Source organism: Buceros rhinoceros, unplaced genomic scaffold (genome assembly GCF_000710305.1).
Source record: "Buceros rhinoceros silvestris isolate BGI_N320 unplaced genomic scaffold, ASM71030v1 scaffold11582, whole genome shotgun sequence".
Classification (NCBI taxonomy): domain Eukaryota; kingdom Metazoa; phylum Chordata; class Aves; order Bucerotiformes; family Bucerotidae; genus Buceros; species Buceros rhinoceros.
In genome coordinates, this window is record NW_010399496.1 from 5,380 (window position 1) to 25,236 (window position 19,857).

The window sequence follows — 19,857 nt, forward strand, 5'->3', positions numbered from 1 at the left end:
CTATATGGAGTTAGATATCCCAACAGCAGCACACACCTCTAGCTTATCTCAGAAAGTGGTTTGTATTCAGCGTTTCAGCTGGGACTAATGCTAGTGATCTTCATGCTGAAAAGCATTTCTAGAAAGCCTCTCCTGGACACTAAATAGAAGAGATAAGCAGAGGCCAGCAGGAGTAGGGAAAGGATCATCCCACTGTGCTCAGCACTGGTGAGGCTGCACCTTGAATACTGTGTTCAGTTTTGGGCCTCTGACTACAAGAAGGACATTGAGGTGCTGGAGCATGACCAAAGAAGGGCAACAAAGCTGGTGAAGAGTCTAGAGCACAAGTCTTGTGAGGAGCAGCTGAGGGAACTGGGGTTGTTTAGTCTGGAGAAAAGGAAACTTAGGGGAGATCTTATCGCTCCCGAAAACTACCTGAAACGAGGTTGTAGTGAGGTGGGGGTTTACCTGTTCTCCCAAGTAACGAGCAATAGGATGAAAGGAAATAGTCTCAAGTTACACCAGAGGAGATTTATGTTGGATATCAGGAAAAATTTCTTTACAGAGAGGGTTGTGAAGCACTGGAACAGGCTGTCCAGGGAAGTGGTGGAGTCACTGTCCCTGGAGGTATTTGAAAGACATATAGATGTGGTGCTGAGGGACATGGTTTAGTGGTGACCTAGCAGTGCTGGGTTAATGGTTGGACTTGATGATCTTAAAAGGTTTCTTCCAACCAAAATGATTCTGTAGAAACTTTATGGCAGCTTCCTAGCCAAAGCTCCTTGCGCTAAAGCCTTAAGATGTTGTCTTAAGGTGTTGACAGTTGTTCTTCAGAACACTGTAAGTCCTTCAGCAATTAGACAGAGTTATGGCAGGGTCGATCTGGACAAGTCTAATTACAGCAACACAGACATTTGCTGACATAAGAGCCCTTTGTGAAGGTATTTACTGTATAAAAACAGGGAGAGGAGAGGTTGGCTAGGGAGATAATTCAAAGGGCTGCAAAGCTGAGGCTCAGCAGAGGAAAGCAGAGTGACAGCTCCGGAGATCTGAGAATGTATTTTACCTCATCAGTCTATGTGTCATAATTTTTCTTGGCTGCAGTAGGATTCCTTCCTTGAATTGCCACTTTGAACAGCTGTTTTCCAGGAATCCATAGCTGTTTGTTCTGTTTCTGCTGCTGGTTTTGTAATGCTTATTCCATTGCCAAGAGATTACTCGTAGGTGTCTATTACGATGGAATACAAGTTCCATGCCTCTTGAAGAGAGGCAAAAAGTAAAAATCAGAGTTTCAACTCAAATCTGCACTCCAATAAGCCTCCAGTGTATGCACAGGCTTAGATTAGTCAGCAATGATGTATAAATGGAACTGATGTAGTTGATAGTGAGTGACCCTCACTTACTGCCAGACATGTCTAGTTTCTATGTTCTACTGGATCCATCATGGCTAAGGCTGCCCCTTCCTACCTAAACTTCAGCTATCGCAGGGGACTTCCTTCACCCTCCCAAAACCTTTCAACCCCATGCTTTCATCAGCTTGAGGTAAACTAGCTGCAACATTACCCTTCAGGGCTGCAGACTTGTCCTCTCAGTAGGGTTACTCATGAGCACACTCCTTTGCTCTTCCTCTACATCTGCTACATCGGCTTAAAAGTCTGCAAGTGTACACACTGCTTAGTCTTTAACATCCTGTAGCTCCAACCATGTAACCTAAGAGACCACTGAAGACTATCAAGCAAGAACATCTTACCCTCAGCGTAGTTTCCCTGGTCCAGGTAGAACTGCCACCCCCTCCCCGCCCCCTGCAGGCTGTAGCCTTTGAGGCTCACTCCCTCTGCTGGTGCACCCGAGCCTCAGCTTGGCAAGCTCAGGGAGCAAAGCAAAGGTTCTTTACTTGGCTGGGGCTTTTAGTTAACCTCTTCCTCCAGTCCAGAAGCAGTACATCATTCTCTTGTAACTCTTTGTAAATAACCCTGAGCTGTTCAGATCCTTGTAGAGGTGGTTCAAGAGCTTTTCAAATCCGAATGTGCCTTGTTGACATCTGTGTTGTCACTAGTCTGATTGCAAAAAAAAAAAAAAAAAAAAAAAAAAAAAAAAAAAAAAAAAAAAAAAAAAAAAAAAAAAGGAAAAGTAAAATCTTGATTTGTCAACCCAGACACAAAACTACTAGTTTAAGCATTTTGGCAGAAGCTTAAAAAGCAAGCCTGCTGAGGCTGAACCTCATCTGTGCTCCTTAAGCAGCTAAGAGAACAGCTGTAACATGGCTGCAAGAACAGTGTCAGGATCCACGTGTACAATTCAGCCATGTGAGGAGGCAAAGAGCATCTCCGCACTTCCAGACCATAGCCAGCGTTCTGTAATCTTGCTCATCTAGAGTGCTGCCTTTCTCTGAAGCACCTGGACATGCACATACTTCATCTTGACTTCAGTGGGACTACTCCTTTACTTAAAAAATTTAACCATATGCTTGCTTTGCTGAGTAAGGGCTCAAGTGAATTGAGGGTACTAAGTGACTAATTGAGGGTACTAAGTTCAGCTCCTCCTTTAGTTCTAGGCCTTAGATCTCATGAAAAAAATCAGCTGTTCCGATTCTAAATCCTTTCAGGTCATTCAAACCTACTTCACTGTCAGTAGAGGATTTGTTGCTCTTTGACGTTCTTTTTTGTTTTTGTTTTGTTCTTTGAAAAAGTTTTAGCTGTGCCCATATTTTTAAAAAGTTCCAAAGTCCTAGGACAGCATCCATCAGTACGCAGTGTTCGCAGCCCATCTTTTCAGGGCTTTGGGCCAGCGTATTATTAGATCTGCTAAACTCAGTAGGAATTGAATGGGTATCTGTAAGATGTATTATGGATTCGCTGCATATGCAGTCACCTCCCTTCAACTTCATGGGAACTGTGTACGTTAAGCTGAAAGCAGATTGACTGTATAATCACACCACTGCTCGCACACAAATGCACCTGCATATTGAAATTCCACTCAAAACATCTGATTTCAAGTTCTCGAGAAAGTAGTATCATTTCTCTAGGCTTGATACTATTTAACAAAATTTTAATGCTTTAACAAAATGCTTTAGGAACAGGAAAATGGTTTAGTCATTATAAGAAGGCTTTATCATCCTTACACAACCATAAATGCATATTCAGGCAGTATTATTTAAAACATTTATTAGTCTTTCATATTACATTGGTCTGAAAACCGTTTTTAACCTCTGTGAATAAGATGGACATTTAGTTCACTCAGCTCAAGCCCTAGCCCAGCAAAGCACTTTTCAACAATAAGCACGGGGTTTTTTGAAGTGCTTTGCTGGATCATGGCTTTATTTCACAATTCCCACGTCCTAATGACTAATCAAGGCTTTCAGAACTCTCCTAGTGTATTCTACTGACAGAGTCTCCGCTGCCAACTTAAAAACAGGTAGGACATGTAAGAAAGGTTTTTTACAGTGTCTTACATCTCCCTTTTACTCACTCAGGTTTTAGAGTTACTCATGTTCACCAAAAAAATCTTCCAGGTATATGTGCAGGACTTAAATGTCTATAAAGTAATTTTGAATCTTTTTCATTCATTGTACTTAGCTAGTTTTAGCCTAGGTATGATGTTCATTGACTGCAGTTCTTGGAATAAGAGTTTACAGGCATAAGGTATGCGCAGAGAAGACACATGACATGATGATTTGCAGTAGTGGCACCTAGGGAAACAAACAAAAAGAAAGTCAGAGTTGGTGCATAAACGAAGCGCTGCAGAAAACAACAGTTGCCACTATCCACTGGTTTCTTTGCCCACCTGAATTTAAACACTGGGCTCAGTCCTAGAAAGAGCCAAGTGTTGAGACACGTTTTAGCGCTTAAGTCACAACTTCAAGTCCTTAAATAATCTGACTGAAGTCACTAGGAGCTTAATGTTAAACCTGCACTTTTCTTGGAGGAGAATCACAACGCTCAGTAGCTAACACGACTGACTTCTACTTCACCACCCACGTAACTGCCACCACAAATTCAGGAAGTGAACAAAGCTAAGTATTTTTGAAAACATGGTTAATAGTCCAGTTTCTGTCTTATACATAGATCACAAAAAAGAGGTGGGAAGAAAGAATGTTCACACTTAGATTTTTCTCTTGTATGCGATTTCACTCTATAACGTCTCAAATCTGTTCATATTCCAGGACAGAGGCATCTCTCATCTTACATCTCTCTGTGTGAACAGCCAAATCTTTATTCAAGATGGGAAACCACTAAAACTGCTGTAACACATATTCTTTGCGGTCTTTACTCAAATAATCATCTTAAAATTCTAGGGGAAAGGGATTTTTTGTCATATAGATATAACCTTGACCATATAAGGAATATATAGGCTGGTCACTCAGCCATTTTTCCTGTTTCGCAACTCAAATTCAGTGATGGTAGCGACTATTAATTACTTAATTTCATGCTCTGTGTACACATAAAGGAAATTAAAAATCTTTCTTATAAATATCAGTTTCCAATCTCCCTATTTTCTCCTTCTCCAGTATATTCCATCTTCTAGTTTTGGAAAGCTGAGAAAGCCAGCCTTTCAGACCACAGAGTTACTCAGCATTTCCTAATGGTCTAACAAAGCTCCTTTTTTTGCCTCTGTGTTTCAAATTTATGTTTCTGGCATAAAGTCATAACAGTCTAAAGATCCAATTAAGGAAGAATTAGGAAAATTGCTACACGCCTCTGTGGTACAGAATGTGGCTGAGAGTCAACATCTTCAGTAAAGCCAATGCTTGCTCACTTGTTTCCATTATCAGTGGACTTGATACAGAGCACATGGAAGTCAATGGGGACAGGTCCAAAAAAGTTGGTTAGTATTAATAAGGCTCTTGGCTGTGAGAGTTAGCATTAGTCTTCCAGTTACTTTTTCAGACTCTGCTACTTCTCTTTTACAGACATACTTAAAGACCATGTTGAAGAGCTGGTTATTTTTCATGAAAACTGTGGTTGCCTTGACCTCCACAGGCACCGTACTTGTGGTATTTTGTTTTCTTTTTTCTTTTTTTAAACCAAGAAATCTTTCAACCAATGGTTCAGAAGGCTTAATTACATTTCTGCACTTCATGATGAGGAGTGAAGCTTCCCTTATTCCCAGTAATTGCTTTGGCTTTGTGTCTACATCTGACTACAGGCAGTAAGAAGGTAATAGACTGAACTAGGCGTTTTCCCTGGAACAGGCTTCTCATGTAGGCACTGTGTTACAGCTAGCAGAATAGACCTCAACTGCAGATTTATAACTACTCCCCTAGTCGAAATTTACAGGGAAAGGTACATTTTTATGGTGGGAGGAAGTAACCTAAACAGAAGCCATTTTCCCATGATGACCTAGCAAGCAATTGTTCTCATTAGAAGAAGCCTTGCAAGTCCTGGGAGCCCGATGAGGCACAACTTTTGTCTTGTAAGCAGATGTCTGGCATCTGATTACAGCTAAGAGGGACTGAGGAGCAGGGACAACTCACTACACCCAAGCTCAAAGCTACACCATTCTGGACCTGCTTTGTATTTGGACAGGGATCACTCAGAAAGGTTAAGGTGCAGTGAGCACAAAGCTCTGTCAAACAGAGATCACAGAAACTGAAGTACTTGAAAGACCATTTGGTACTAGAATTGATACTAAACTGGACAGGAAAAGGCAACTGTGCCAAGGCTGAATCTGGACCAGAAACAAAATTTTTCTTCATATATATTTTACAATGCTCAGACTCTAGGGATAGGAATAACGTATCATCATCAAAAAAGGGCCAAATTCTGCTCATTGCATTCAGTGCAGTCTTGCCCCTTAGCGCCTGTACAACAGCAAAGTTGGAAAATTTGCATAAAGCTGGTATGTCACAGTACATTTCTACTGTATTTTTTAAAAGGGACGAATTCTGTCATCGCCACAACTCCCCCCTTCCTCTGCAAAAGTACCAGTTCAGGCCCCAACACTGATCTACTACCTTGCAGAATAATATACCTGGTGGCTAGTCCTTGTCTGGGAGGAAGGGCTCATCTTCCTTAAGACAAGTGCCCTTAATGCTAGCCACCAAACAATGTGTTTCTGAATGGTTTCTTGCACCAATGTCTTATGAATGCCAGAATCACTGAAAAGGTTACTTTGGAAGTTTCTCTTAATGACCAGGCCTCTACTGTGATGCTCGTTATAAAGCCACTTGCTTCAGCTACTGGCGGACACAGTAAATCATTTAGCAGAAACTATCTCTCATTGATTACTCTCATACATCAGACAGCTTTTCATAGAATCAGATTGCAAGAATGTCTGGCTCTGTCTGAGAGTGGTTTCTTCCACAGTTATTTAGGAAGTGTTACTGAACTTTGTTACAAACTTCAAAATATGAAATATATTAACAACACCTTAGAAATAAAATGTAATTTTATAAAATGCAATTTTATTTCTAAAGTTCAAATTCTTGATCTTCTTTAAGACACCCTCACTGCCTGTGATCTCTGAAAATCTTCAAAGACTGCTCTGAAAGCCAAGGTCTTAAAAAAAAAATTGAGCTACCTACATCTGCATGTGAGGGGTTTTTTTTTTGAGGCAGTGCTTTACACAATTAGAAGTGGCTGGTTGTTTGACTTATGGCATGTCCTTCCTTTCAAACAACTTCCTTCAACTGTTATTTGCATTGCAGTAATTTTAAGAGGCCTGGCTCAGAAAAAGGCATGACGGGACTCTCAAAAATACTTAAGTCACACAGGCCAGAAGGACGATGCCCAGCTAAAAGCCACCAACCGCAGAAGGATGCACAGAGTAGGCATTGTCTCTCCCCTGGATTTCACAGGTGTTTACCTGCCTCTGCCTAAACTTCTGCTCCACAGGGACCAGAACTGCTGCTGCTGTTAGCTGACAAATGTGGTGCTTGGTTTCTGGACAGAAGCCACAGGCTTCAGAAGAAAGGTCTGACAAAGGGCAGGAATAGTAGCTGTCACTTCTCTACATCAGCAAACTGAGAACACACCTTACTTTCCTACTTCATTATATCATGGAAAAATCACTCTCGAAACATTAAGTGAATAAAGTCTAATTTCCTGCCTCTCCCAACAGATAGATACTGATACCCAAGATGCAGCAACCTTCCAGCAATGTTCTTTTGAGGTTTTAAGTGCAAATCTTTCTCCTCATTCTTCCGACTCCCCATCTTCCCCTGACATAAATATTAGAGGAACTTATAACTTGAACCTGCACTGTTTATTTTTTCCCCCCTTAGACATGGGATTTCAGGTCACCTGTTTTCACAAAGCTTGCAAGAATGTTGTACCTCATAAATTCCTATTGGTCTCACAAGTCTGTTTTTCTGCCTGGCTAAAACAAAAGCAAGCTAAAGCAAAGCATTTCCCTCACCTCTGAAGAACATAAAAAGAAGTTTCCCTATCTTCTAACAACAGCAGTGTATTTCTGGCATGCTACAGGGCAACTTTAAACCCAGCACCTCAAAACTACTGTAGAGAAAATGTGGTTAGAGCAAAACCCATAAAGTTACATACGGTGAGTTCCACACAGTGTGGACATCCAATTTTATGGTTCCCCTACATGGAAAACCAGTTTGTTGGCAAGAGATAAACTCAGTACTGGCTTAGGCCTCAGAGTAAGACAGCAAGACCATTAGCTAGTCTAGAGAGAAGTTTCCTATGGACATGGCAGCTGGACAGAAGCCAGCTGAATTTCCAAAACAGACAGCTGCTTCTCTCTCAGGCTTCAACATGGGACTGGTGCATTTGTCTGATGCTTCAAAGAGGAGCCCCTTGTTTTACAAGACCACAAAGCAAAATCCATTTGGGAGGGGCACAGTCAAAGAAGGTAGTTTGCATGCGATTATGGGCTCTATAGCTAGAGAACAAGAAAGCAGGAGATGTTGCTTTTTTCTCCCATTCTTCTGTGCCCAATCTCTCTCTTCGTCCTTGTGATTGTACCAGGAAGATCTGTGACTAGCCTCACAAGTAATCTCATTTCTGATGTCAGAAGAGTCAAGTACATTTTCCCTTTTCAAAAAGTAGATTATACGCAGGACTAGCCGTTTGCTAATCCCCGGCAAGGGTAGGAAGGAAGGCAGCAGACAGAGTGAAGGTAACCTTTTCCACAAACACAGCCGGCTGTGGAAGACAATACATGTGCTCCCACATCAGGAGAGACCCCTGGCTCATTGACTACACACTCAGTTTAGTTCATAGACCAAAAGAATGAAACATCCCCTGTCACCAGTTTTCCAAATACCAATTTTGAACGTTGACACTGGTTTTGATTAAAAGGTGCAACAGACTGTGGGCATTTTATAACTGGGAAGCACTATAACCAAGGGCAAGGTCCTGTTACATAGAGCCATGTTTACTCTGTACCATTCTGCTTTATGCACCTGAGGTCAAGGGTTTTTTTGAAAGTATTAAACATGTCACATGCACAAAGTGAGAATGGGACACCATGATTTACAAAAAGCATTACAGCTGGACAACTTACCATATTAAACATGTCACGTGCACAAAGTGAGAATGGGACACCATGACTTACAAAAAGCATTACAGCTGGACAACTTACCAGCCAGAGTACCCCAGCAAGCCACACTGTCCACAAACATCCACTTCAAAGGCATCACTTGAAATCATCAGTCTCTCCAATAAAAGCATGCTGGCTCCATAACCTATCAAACAATCCCGTTCCATCTCTCCAAGACGTAAACCACCATCACGGGATCGACCTTCAGTGGGTTGCCTTTGAAATAAATATTTGAAAAAATGTAGTAAGTATTTCAGAACATGCGATCTACAACTCTAGGAATGCCTGTCTTCAAACAGTACAGGATCAGTGGACAACAGCGTTCAACAAACCAGAGTTATTGATCTCGCAACTTGTTATTCAAGCTGAAGCAATTAATCTTGGCTCCTGTCCTAGCAATATGATGCAGTGGCCATAACTCTTTACCTTACAGAATGTAGCTGAGTAAGTGAGAACAAGAAGAGACTGAACAGTACCCAAGGCAATCTGGACAGGGATTTGGTACTCTTTTTTGATGAGACACTCATTATAGTTTGTAGCTAACTAAATGAAGCAATAATCGCCAGCTAATGAATGAATCATCATGCTAATGTTTCACCTGAACTACAGCTAAGACTAAATTTTCAAAATAAAACCATTTCTGACCTGGGAGAGAATACCAAAATAAAGGTGCAAACAAGTAGCACACATATAACTAACTCATGATCCTACTTTTTTTTTTTAAGGTAACATTTATCTTTTTCTTTTTTTTCATGTCTGACATTAATAGACTAATTTTCGTATCTTATAGGTTCCTGGTTTTCAAGTTCTTCAACACAACTCAAACTCTCAGTTTTTGTAGGAAAGACTCCCTGTCCTCGTGGTGCTAGAGGAAAGTTTTAACAAAGCATTGTAAGTGTATGACAAAGACTTTGAGGTAAAAAGGCAAGATACAATACTTTATTTAACATTATGAGTTTTTAAGCCATTTTTGTTGTTGTTGGACACAGTAAACCTTCTAACCTCTTGTTTGTCACACTGCAATTTCATACAGTAACAGTTCTATTCTCATGTACTAGCACAATTCTGTAGTACTTAGGTTGCAAATATTAGAGTGACCTAAGAAGCAAACCCAATCTTACATTCCTGAAGCACTAATATATTGCATGCATTTTATTAAATATTTTCATCTTGGTATTGTCCCTGAAACATGACAGTAAAGAGGAGAAACTAAAGAAGTGTTACTGGCAATCATAAGAAGCTTCAATGCTCAGTGAACCCCCATGTTTATGTACTGTTTCTGATACTTGCAGCAGTGTAATCCACCTAGAACATCCAATGACACATCTGGCCCATAACTTTTGGGAGTACATTTTGGTTTTTTTATATTATTTCGAACAACCAAACTTGTTAAACCTACTCAATATATTAAAAAAAAGCTTTTACCAACTGTTTTATTGCAACTCAGAGAAAAGGATTTATAAAAACCTTCAACACTGAATAATCTTTTCTATCAAGTATAAAAAAGTACCTCATTACCAGAAAAAATATCTTCTAAAGATGCAAGTTGTATTTGTTTCTAGGGGGAAGTAGTTTCTCTTACTCTGACCATACTGGAATCTTAAAATTAATCTGCTTGTAATTCAAATTGTCCTTTTCATTCGTATAACCTTCTGTTTTTCCCGCTGTTGGGAGAATGGATAGAAGTTGTTTACATCCTGATTAAACTCTTTAGGGCCCTCTCCCCAGATGATGGCACCATCACTGTTCAGACGCTGTTTTAAATGACTAACCCTCTGGTGAATGTACTTTCTCTTCTGATGTCCCATGAGGCAGATTTTAAAAGCAGTTGGGGCCTCCAAAGATACAGGTGTTTGCTGCAGTGCTAGAAGTGCCCAAGTTCCTTTTATCAACTGACGTCTACAGCATTAGTTAATGCCCAAGCTTGCTTCCAAGAGTTTCACCTGGTGCTGTTCCACAGGATAAAATGACAAAATAGCTTTATAAATGTGAGCTCAAATAAAGTCTCAATCCAACTAAGGGAGGATAAAACTTCTTGGAAAATGATGGGGTCTCAAGTCCAGACCTTTAAGAGTTGATATGCTATGTGTCTTCCAACAGATACAAGACAGAGCTTTCTAGGACAGCTGAAATTCCAGGAAAAAACAACACAAAACAGCCCCCAAAACAAACAAACAAAAATCCAGCTTGAGTCTTAAGGTCTTAAGTGTTTCACTCTCACTGTCAAAATGACCTCATTAAAAACCAAAACAAATAAAATCCTCCTTGCCTGAACAGTAGTTTTCTAAAGTAACAAAAATTTCAATATTGAGATTGAACCTTTGAAAAGTGTCTATCTTATGCTCTCCAAGTTGATCAGATTTTTCTTCCGGTTCATGTGAGTTTGAAAATTCCTCACACCAAAGGTTGTTTAAAATGTTAAAACAGTGTTTGTAAAGCATTTGTGCTTCCCCTTTCCCACTATACACACATACACTGCAGCTGTTGCCCTGGGCAACTACTTCCATTCTTTAAATATAACATTCTGAAAACAAAGCAGACTCTTGAAAATAAGATTGGGAATATAATTTAACAAAAGATATTTTTTATATTTTAAAAAGAAGAGCAAGTTCTTAAAATTCTTAAATACTAAATAAAACACTGTGATTCTTTAAATAAAAATATAAGGTCAAGTAGTTTTCACACTATTTTACTGCTGCATTTAGAAAAGTGCAAAAAACATTAACTTCAGTGTTTTTAAGAACATTAAGAATTTATTGGCACTAATTCTGCATTTTCTGGAAGAAGAGAGGGTTTTATGGCCCTGTTTCTTGTTTCATTGGCCAGTGGGGGGAAATAAGTCTACTCCCATGAATAAGAGCAGGCCTTGCGGGTCTCAGCATATCCCTCCCTTGTGCCTGTTACAGAAAACCAGTGACTTAGTCGACATGGAGCGGGTGACTGAAACACTGATCTCCAAGACGTGGAGTACTCCCTAGAAAAACACTGCTTGAAGGAGGAGAGCATACTGTGCTCCCACAGCCCAGAGAGGAGCCCAGACCAGTGTCTTCACATTACTCCTTTGCAGTGTAATAGGAACTGGCATAGCTGATAAGTCCTAAAGACATGCAGGTGGCAGCTCTGACAATGTCCATCAAAACAACTACGCGTGCAGAAAGCTTATATTGATCTCTTGTAAGAAAAACTAAAAGCAGTTTATCTATTAAAAAGATTTAACAGGACTGGGTAGCTAGGCAACACCATATATAGAACTATGCTTTAAATTAATTGTCAACTACTCATGGCAAAATAAATTAAGTATTGCATTTCATTTAACAAATACTAATTCAGAGGGCAACATCCCGGTGGTTTTTGACTGTTGACAGAGTGCTGCTTTGCAATTCTGCAAAGTCTTGTTTTAATCAGAACAGTATCTAGAATCAGTGACGTTCAAGAAACTCAAGTCTTCTGCATTATTCCAGATGGAAATGTAGCTTTGCTCTGTCAGTTAAGGTACATTTGATAAACAATAAAATGCATTTAAAGACAACAACAGCCAAATTGCATGTTGGAAGCTGTTACAGGATTACTTTAAAAAGCAAAAAACAATGTTAGAGGCAATCTACTCTCCAGGAAGTGCAATAGATGATAAAACAATAGTTGAGTAAGAAAGTTGGCAAAGCAGACTCTCTCAGCAGAGGCGATGGCAGTAACGAAAGTTTAATTAGTTGAGAAGAAAAAAGAAAATTCCTAAAAGACTAGTCAAGAGGCAGCATAAATTGAACATCCACTAGCTTTCCTGAAAGTCAAATAAAGAGCCCTAGCTACATAGTATGATGCTACTGCCTGGAACAAAGAATGCAAAGAAAGTAAGGGGTGGAGGAAATCACACCACCTTCATCTTTGCATGTAAACACTACCTTGTCTTGGGATTTAGGTTCCCTTTAAATTCAATATATCTAAACAGCTGAGAAGTTGGGGAGACAATACAAAAGCAGATCAAGGGATTTGGGTAAACTACGAGCTCTGGTAAACCAGCTGAGTGCACAGTGAGGTAAGACGAGTTTTGGTTTTCATGTGAAGTACCAATACCTCAGCTAACACACTGGAAAACAGAAAATGAGACAGAATATGGGAACATCACTTATGTTCATACAGGCAAGCAGCTGTGATAGGAAATAATGATTATGCTACACTTGCTCTTCTTAATGTGGTTGGTGGAAAATTTCAGTCGAGAATTACAAAAACTTTTCATTATTTCTCACCCAGTTCAACCACTGGTATTTCAACCAATGAAAAACATGAGACAACTATAGTTTGTCCTAGAGAAATCATAAGGCCGGAAAGCCAAAAGGCGTATGAAATATGCAATGAAAAGTGAAAGAAGCTTCTGTATCAGGTACAGCAGAGATTTGCCCCTCCATTCTCTTAACAGCAGATCAACAGGCAGACATTGCAGCTATTAAGGAGGACAGACTTGCTAAGTTCCTGTGCAATCAGGCAAGGCAAGAGAAGTGAACTGGCCCATCATAAGAGACATAAAAATAAATTAAGAATTAAAGAACATGAATTACACTTATTATAGGGAAGACTGAGGGCAGTATAAACATGATTTGGCTTATATCTCAAGAACAGCACAAAAGGGACTGGTCAAAAACAAGAATACCATCATGCAGCAGATGAGGTATGATAGTCCAGAAAGACTGACAAAGGACATTTGGAATAATCTTTACTGGAATACTCAAGACTAGCTAGCAATTTACTTTCTGGCAAGATTTAGCAATCCTACTGCGATGGAGAGGGGTGAACTAAATGATCCACCAGGCGTCTCCTCAAAGCAAAGCCTGTGCCTCTAAACTGTTTGTTGTGAGCCAGGAATATCAGCAATTTAGAACATGAGTGCAAGCAGCCATGGAGCTTGGCTTTAAGGAGAAGAGGTGAGTAATGTCAAGGAATGCAGGATGTTTCAAACTCACCAAAGGTCCAGATAATGTAATCCCACCTCCAGGGGCTTATATTACCTATTACTCAGAGTACATCTGCTGGACTTCAAAATTTGACACCAGAAGACATCAACATGGTGATCAACTTTTTTGTTGGAGAGAAAACCAAGTTCAGGCTTAGTGCAATGATCATGACTCCAGAGGAACTAGGACATTATCTTTAACTGGGCAAATAAAAGCAGAGATTTGCTGTTGGCATCTGCAACTTTTGCAATTCATCAGCATTAAAGTGCTATTCTCCTGCATGGTATTGAACGACAACTATGGACCAACACACACAACTCTAAATTCAGTTTTAGAGTTTTTAGGCAGGGATGCACATTGTTCTAATGCTTATTTTTTAGTACGTTAGGGCCTTGATAGGTGAAGACATGGGCTGCATCAATATTAACCTGCTGAATACCAAAGGATGCTGAAATATATAAAAGAAATTTCTTCCTTCTATTCACACCCAATTTTGCAAAAGTACAAATGTTAAAGAAACAAAAAAATCTTCCTGAAATACCTATGTTACAAGCAATCTGACAGGAAAGGGCCTCAGCGTGCACTGTGAATCGGCAGATGGTATTTAGTTGTTAGCAACTGCTAACAGAAGTCTGAGAAGCAAACTCAGTTTTGGACAACACAGAGCACACCTAGACATTCAGAACAACCTCCTGCAATTCTACTGTCAGAGCTTTTAGTCTGTAACAGTGCATTATCAGGCGATAGTATTTTGTGTCAAGTATCAAAAGATAAGCAAACTTTGTTTCATAGCGGTCAGCCAGTTGGGCACACTTCCGAATGTGCGCAAAATTCTGTCCTTAGCCTGTCACAATACCTGGTTAGCACTGCTCTGGGTCCTCGAGCTCTTGCATGCATTTTATCCAACACCATGTGCTTTAGTTTCTGGTAATACACAGGGCCAAAATAGATATATGCTTCCAAAGGTTCCCTGAGGGAATAAAAAAAAAAAACAAATAAAATGAGTATTTACATTTAGCATATACTTAGCTAAATAGAGACAAGAACGTCATGTGCAGGAGGGATCTGAAACAACTCATGAATCAACAGTCCTAGAATAATGTGTTAGAGCTTTCGGGGCAGTAAGTCTGAAACCCCCACAGGGAACCCTTCTGAACACAAAAGCAGTACAGTTCCAGCACCACATACTGCAATATCAACCCTAGCGAGGAACAAGCTCCTGAAGTCTGGCCCTACACTGCGCAGACATGCTGCCATAGCTGCAGGTGCCTGTTTCCGCTGTAGCATATTAAGTCCCTCCTATCTGTGCAGGAGTGTTTCAGTAGTGTCATCAGTTACCAATAAAGACTGTTAATCTGTCAGACCCTGAAGAGTGACCTAAGATATTTCTATTTACATTCCTTCACTTCACACACAAAACAAAAGATAACCATATACGTAAACAAATATATGCAGCATAAATGCTCAAAACATCATTTTATAGGAGCACTTTGAGGAATTTGCATTTGCATGCAGGGATAGCTTAGCTAAGAGCTAATTCTCCCTTCGCACCACTTTGAAGCACAACCCAAGACCCAGATGGGTGAAAGCCCATCCTGAGAGGCTGTGCAACCATGGCAGCACAGCAATCGCTGCCCTGGCTAGCACTGGGGGCTCAGATGATCTGGGTAAAAGGGCTCTTCGAACCATGTTTAGGCACTTGCATCAGCTTGGGAACATCTGTAAGCAGTATGGAGGGTGTTGCTCCATTCTGCGAGCTGGAGTAATGGCTAAAGATTTCTGTGTTTAAAAACCCCCAACTGTAAGAACAGCACAAGCACCTAAAGACCAGAAAGCAACAGTTGAAAGCACTCAGTCATTTCCCAGCTACCACCTTCAGCACTAAGAGTGACCAGATTTAACACAAACTGAGACAAACTGAACACTGCCACTGGTTTATTTTTTTTTTTAAATATGTGCAGTGTAAAAACAAGCAGGAGACAACAGTATTGCCTCTCATTCAGAGTCATTACTGACATGATGCAGTGTTATTCCAAAAGCTGCCTATTGAGGAAAATAATAAAACTTAACTAGGCATTTGGAATTTGCAAGCTTCCACGTTGTTATGAAATCTGCCTTCAAATTTCGTAACAAATAGAATAAGCATGTGAAATTTGCTTGGAAGAATATCAGTATCCTAAAGCAAAGTCTCTAAACAGCGTGCTACAAAGTTGAAGTTTGGGGATGGAGCATTTCTAAAGCTAGATGAGTTTATTCTCCCTACAAAACAAGATTCATCGGATTTGTTAAAAGTTACCATGACATAGCAACAGAAAGTGTTTCAAGCACCAGGACACTTCATATACAATTTATGGAATATGGAGTGGGTAAGGAAAACAAAATCATTTCTCTGAAACAAAAGGAGAAACTACATATGGAATAAGTTGTTAGGAAAAGCAATTAAAAGTATTTAAAAAAAACTCACCTTACAAAAGAAACCTAAACTTGTTCCTTGAGAAGAAGGGGACTGGGAGGATAATAAAAGTAACAGGAAGGTAGGATTAAGATACATTTTGGAAGGGCAGGCATGTGAAGCCATATGGCCTTTTCCTGTTCCTAAACTATCTTATGTTCTTTGAACTCTGAGTCTCAGAAGCCAGTTCGATCAGCACAGCAGGAAGTTTTCAGATTAGAGTATTATGCCAGTCTGAATCATTGTGCAATTGAAAGAAGAAAAAAGAAAAGAAAAAAGGGCACACACGAAATATTCCCAAGAAACAGACAACTGCCTCCAAATCTGTATTTTACAGTACTATTAAAGTCAACACGAAAACGCTTATTTGATTCCAAGCATATGTAGGATTTGCTGCCAACAGGAAAACTTGAAATTTCTTACAGTCTCAGAAAGAAAACACTGATTTTACCCCTTTTGCCATGCAGTAAAAGTTGGGAAATTTTCACATGTACAAGGACCATTCACATTACAGCCATGCAAATACCAGTAATTGTTGAAATGTGGAACCACAAAATATTTGTAAGAAAGGAAAAAAAGAAGTGCACCGTTTTTCAGCCCCCTCCCTCCATCTCACAGAGCGTTTAGCAAACAAGAGAAGGTTCCTGAGCACTGAGACGTGAAAATATTTTTCAGACGTGTCTCATCAGGATTTCCCCACTCCCCTGAAACATCTAAATCTATACAGCAGATTCTTACCCAGTGATACCAGATGTTACGTAGTCCTTCCCTAGGTAGTTATAACCATGGCGAATAAGATCTTCGCAGACATCCTTAACTTTACTGCCTCCAAAGGCTGTTCCATAGTGAAATCTGCCATCGAGGACTCCAGCCTTTCCAGCCAGGAGTTCAATTAACTTCCCTACCTGTGCAAAGAAAAGCAGAGTTAACAGCCTACTCACCAGTATAGGCACATTGCTGGATTGGTCACAGCATAAGTTAGCCAGGCAAAGTGTTTGAGATGGCAGCCTGGCTTATCGCACGCCATGGGAGGAGTGGAAAAAGTGCAAGAACAGCGAGTATTCCTGTGCAAAGGGGAGAAACACGACTCATCGCAGGGTCTGGGAAAACCTTTAAGGTGAAGAGTGAGGCAGCTCCACTTTTTCCAGTTGTCTGGAAAATGAGCAGGATCCAGCGTGGCCTTCTGCCCTAGGGAACAGTCTCAGAGAATGACATGCTACAATGCAGCACGGGGACAGAAAGGAAGAAACTAACAAAGAAAAGAAGATCAGAGGCTGTGTGAAGTAATCAGTGGAGATCCCATGTAAAGGCCAGGCCGTGAGGTATTTAGTGTGACCCTGCAGCACAGGTGCAAGCCTTGTATCGGTTCCAGGGAGGTGTGTGTAATGTAGTAAGTTACATAGGTCTAGAACTATTACTGAAACTCCTCTCCAACCTTCACATCAAAGTCTGCCCCAGCTGGCTTAGTGGGCCTAGGCAATAGGGAAGGAAGAGCAAGAGCAAGACATTTTCAAACAGAAAGAGTACAAGCAAGGTATTCAGATGCTTTCCTATTATCTTGATACAGAACAAAATGAAAACGATGCACAAACAGCCCACGTCCCTACTCCTTTTACAGTACGGTGTTTCAAAACATGCAAAACAGAGGGCTGAATCCTTATAGGAGAACAAGTGTGTGGCATGAGGACTGGAGCATATTCTCAGTGAAACTGTGTTTCAAACTGACTTTTATTTCTTCTGGCTAATCTACCTCACTTTCCCTATTGGAGGTCTTTTTAATCGTAACAACCACTAACCGTCATACGCGATGGGAAGCCATGAGGGTTCATTATGATATCTGGACAGATTCCTGTATCGCAAAATGGCATGTCTTCCTGAGGAACAATCAGTCCACACACCCCTGCAGAAGAGAAAACATTTCAATTCATAAACAGAAAACCACCAGCAGGGCTCTTGCTCATCACCAGATTTTTGTTTTAGTGTTTCCCTCCTTCTCTCTTTCTCATGGATCACTTTTTACCCACATTCATTACCATGACCAGTGCTCACAACCTGCAGGCTAGAAGAGAGACCTTGTGACAGGACTAGCAAAATTAGCATTACATAATGCTCCCAGTGATTTGTGAGTTAGCAAATTAGGGAAGAAAGCTTTAGATAGAGTTTTCAGAAGCAATGAGAAACTTCTGACCAGTCAGACTGGAACATCTCAAGGAGACCTAGTTTTCAAAGCTGATGCTGTAATTTCCTGAAAAAAAAAAACCTGAACAGGCCTCTTATAGTATCTCTTCGGACTTACAAAATGATTATTGATTCAAAATTTATCATTTATATCTTTGCTAAAAAAACCCAAACCAACAAAACCCGAAAATTTTTTCAGGTGGCATTAATTTGCTGAGCAAAGACTACTTTCAATGAATTACAAACTACAATTCACTCCCCAGATCGCTTATATTTTGTCATTCCACAAACACAAACTGTACCTTTAAAAGTTTTGGAAGCTTTTTTCAGTCTCCGTCAGTATTGGATGTAAAACAAATCAACCCCCCTCAAACCTTAAAACTATTTAGGAAAGATTAAACAGAAACATGAAAACTCATTTAAAATAGTCTATCATACATCATAAAATTTTCCTTCCAACCCTTACAAATGTTTCCGCAGTGAATTCTGCAGATCAGAATACTGCAGCTATAAATGACCAAGAGATCTAACATTCAAATTCAGGTCTAAAATGCAGCTGCTTAACACCATACTCCTTTGAACCAAAGCTACTGTTTCAGTTGGACAATTTCTTCCAGAAGCCCTCATAGCTGAAAATGTCTGCAAGCTATTTGAGATCAGCCTGCTGCAACCACCAGAGCATGCTTTGGGAACAGTCTTGGAGTGGAGGGGGCTCCTGTAAGACTGAGGGTGCTGGTTACATCCCTAAAAAGGCATCCCCCAACCAGCCAGTTCACAGGGGGATATTGGCGTCTGCTCAGGAGGGAGCTCCTCTTCCACTGTCCAACAAGACAGGGATAGGTGTATGGGACAGTAGTTAACAGAATGAGAATGGTAAGTATGGGGGAAGTGAGGGGGAGAAAAAAAAACAAAAAGGATTGGAGCGCCTGGGGCAAAGGGGGGGTGGGTTTGCTGTATTTAGCTTCTAAACCTACTTAAACTAATTTTCATTGTTCTATTATGATAAATCAATAACAACCTCCCTTTCAAGCAGCAATCATCTGCCAAAAGTGGGAAAAAAAATCCCAAACAACCCAACCTACTATGTCTTGTGGGCACAGCTTTTTTACGCTAAAATTGTGTAAGTAAATCCTTTATTATATATGTATTACAGCACATACATTTTGCCTTATTTGCATTTACTTCTAAGAAAGCATTAAGTTGCGTCTGGCCTTCACAGCACCTGTAAGCCAAAAATTAAATCTTAGCTAACTTAAAATTACTTTAGGCTCTGGAAACCTTTTATATGCCAAGCTGGTTCCCATAGCAGACAGCCACTGTGTTGTTTGTTTTGTGTGAAAGTGAATGATAAAAGATCCATGAAATCGACACAGAAAGGCAGAACAGCAGAAAGAACTGAGGGCTCTCCATCATAGCGGCTTCTACCCTCCGCTGACTTGTATAACAATGGGACCTACACACCCAACTGCAGATCTAACACAGCTGTGCATTTCATTAGATGAAGAGCACTAGTGACACAAGTAAATAATTAACTTATTCTGGTCCGCTGACTGTGGTTATGAGACCAGTCATAGCTGACAGATTTTAATACAAGTTAACACAAAGACAGCATAATGAGCTTAGAAGTTAAAAACAAAATATTTAGACAGAATCCAGCAATGTGAATGAAGCTCACTAGGCCATTTAAAAAGTTTCTGTTTTATAGAAGGGGAGGGGGAAAAAAGAGAAAGCTATGAAACCTCATTTCTAAGCTTCTGTATTTTAAGAAGTCACAGAGTTTGTAATGGATCTATAGCATGC

At 40.2% G+C, this 19,857-nt stretch overlaps 1 protein-coding gene across 1 annotated transcript in view; it reads right to left on the reverse strand.

Moving 5' to 3' along the window:
• Positions 1–3,284: 3,284 nt before the first annotated feature.
• LOC104489350 (DNA-directed RNA polymerase III subunit RPC2-like) overlaps positions 3,285–19,857 on the reverse strand; it is a gene marked incomplete at its 5' end in the record, with an annotated part of 29,368 nt that continues 12,795 nt past the window's right edge. The window contains 5 exons of the mRNA XM_010131502.1: positions 3,285–3,667; positions 8,524–8,697; positions 14,284–14,397; positions 16,618–16,784; positions 17,676–17,779. Coding sequence (XP_010129804.1) covers positions 3,538–3,667; positions 8,524–8,697; positions 14,284–14,397; positions 16,618–16,784; positions 17,676–17,779 — 689 coding nt within the window. The remainder of the gene's footprint in view (positions 3,668–8,523; positions 8,698–14,283; positions 14,398–16,617; positions 16,785–17,675; positions 17,780–19,857) is intronic.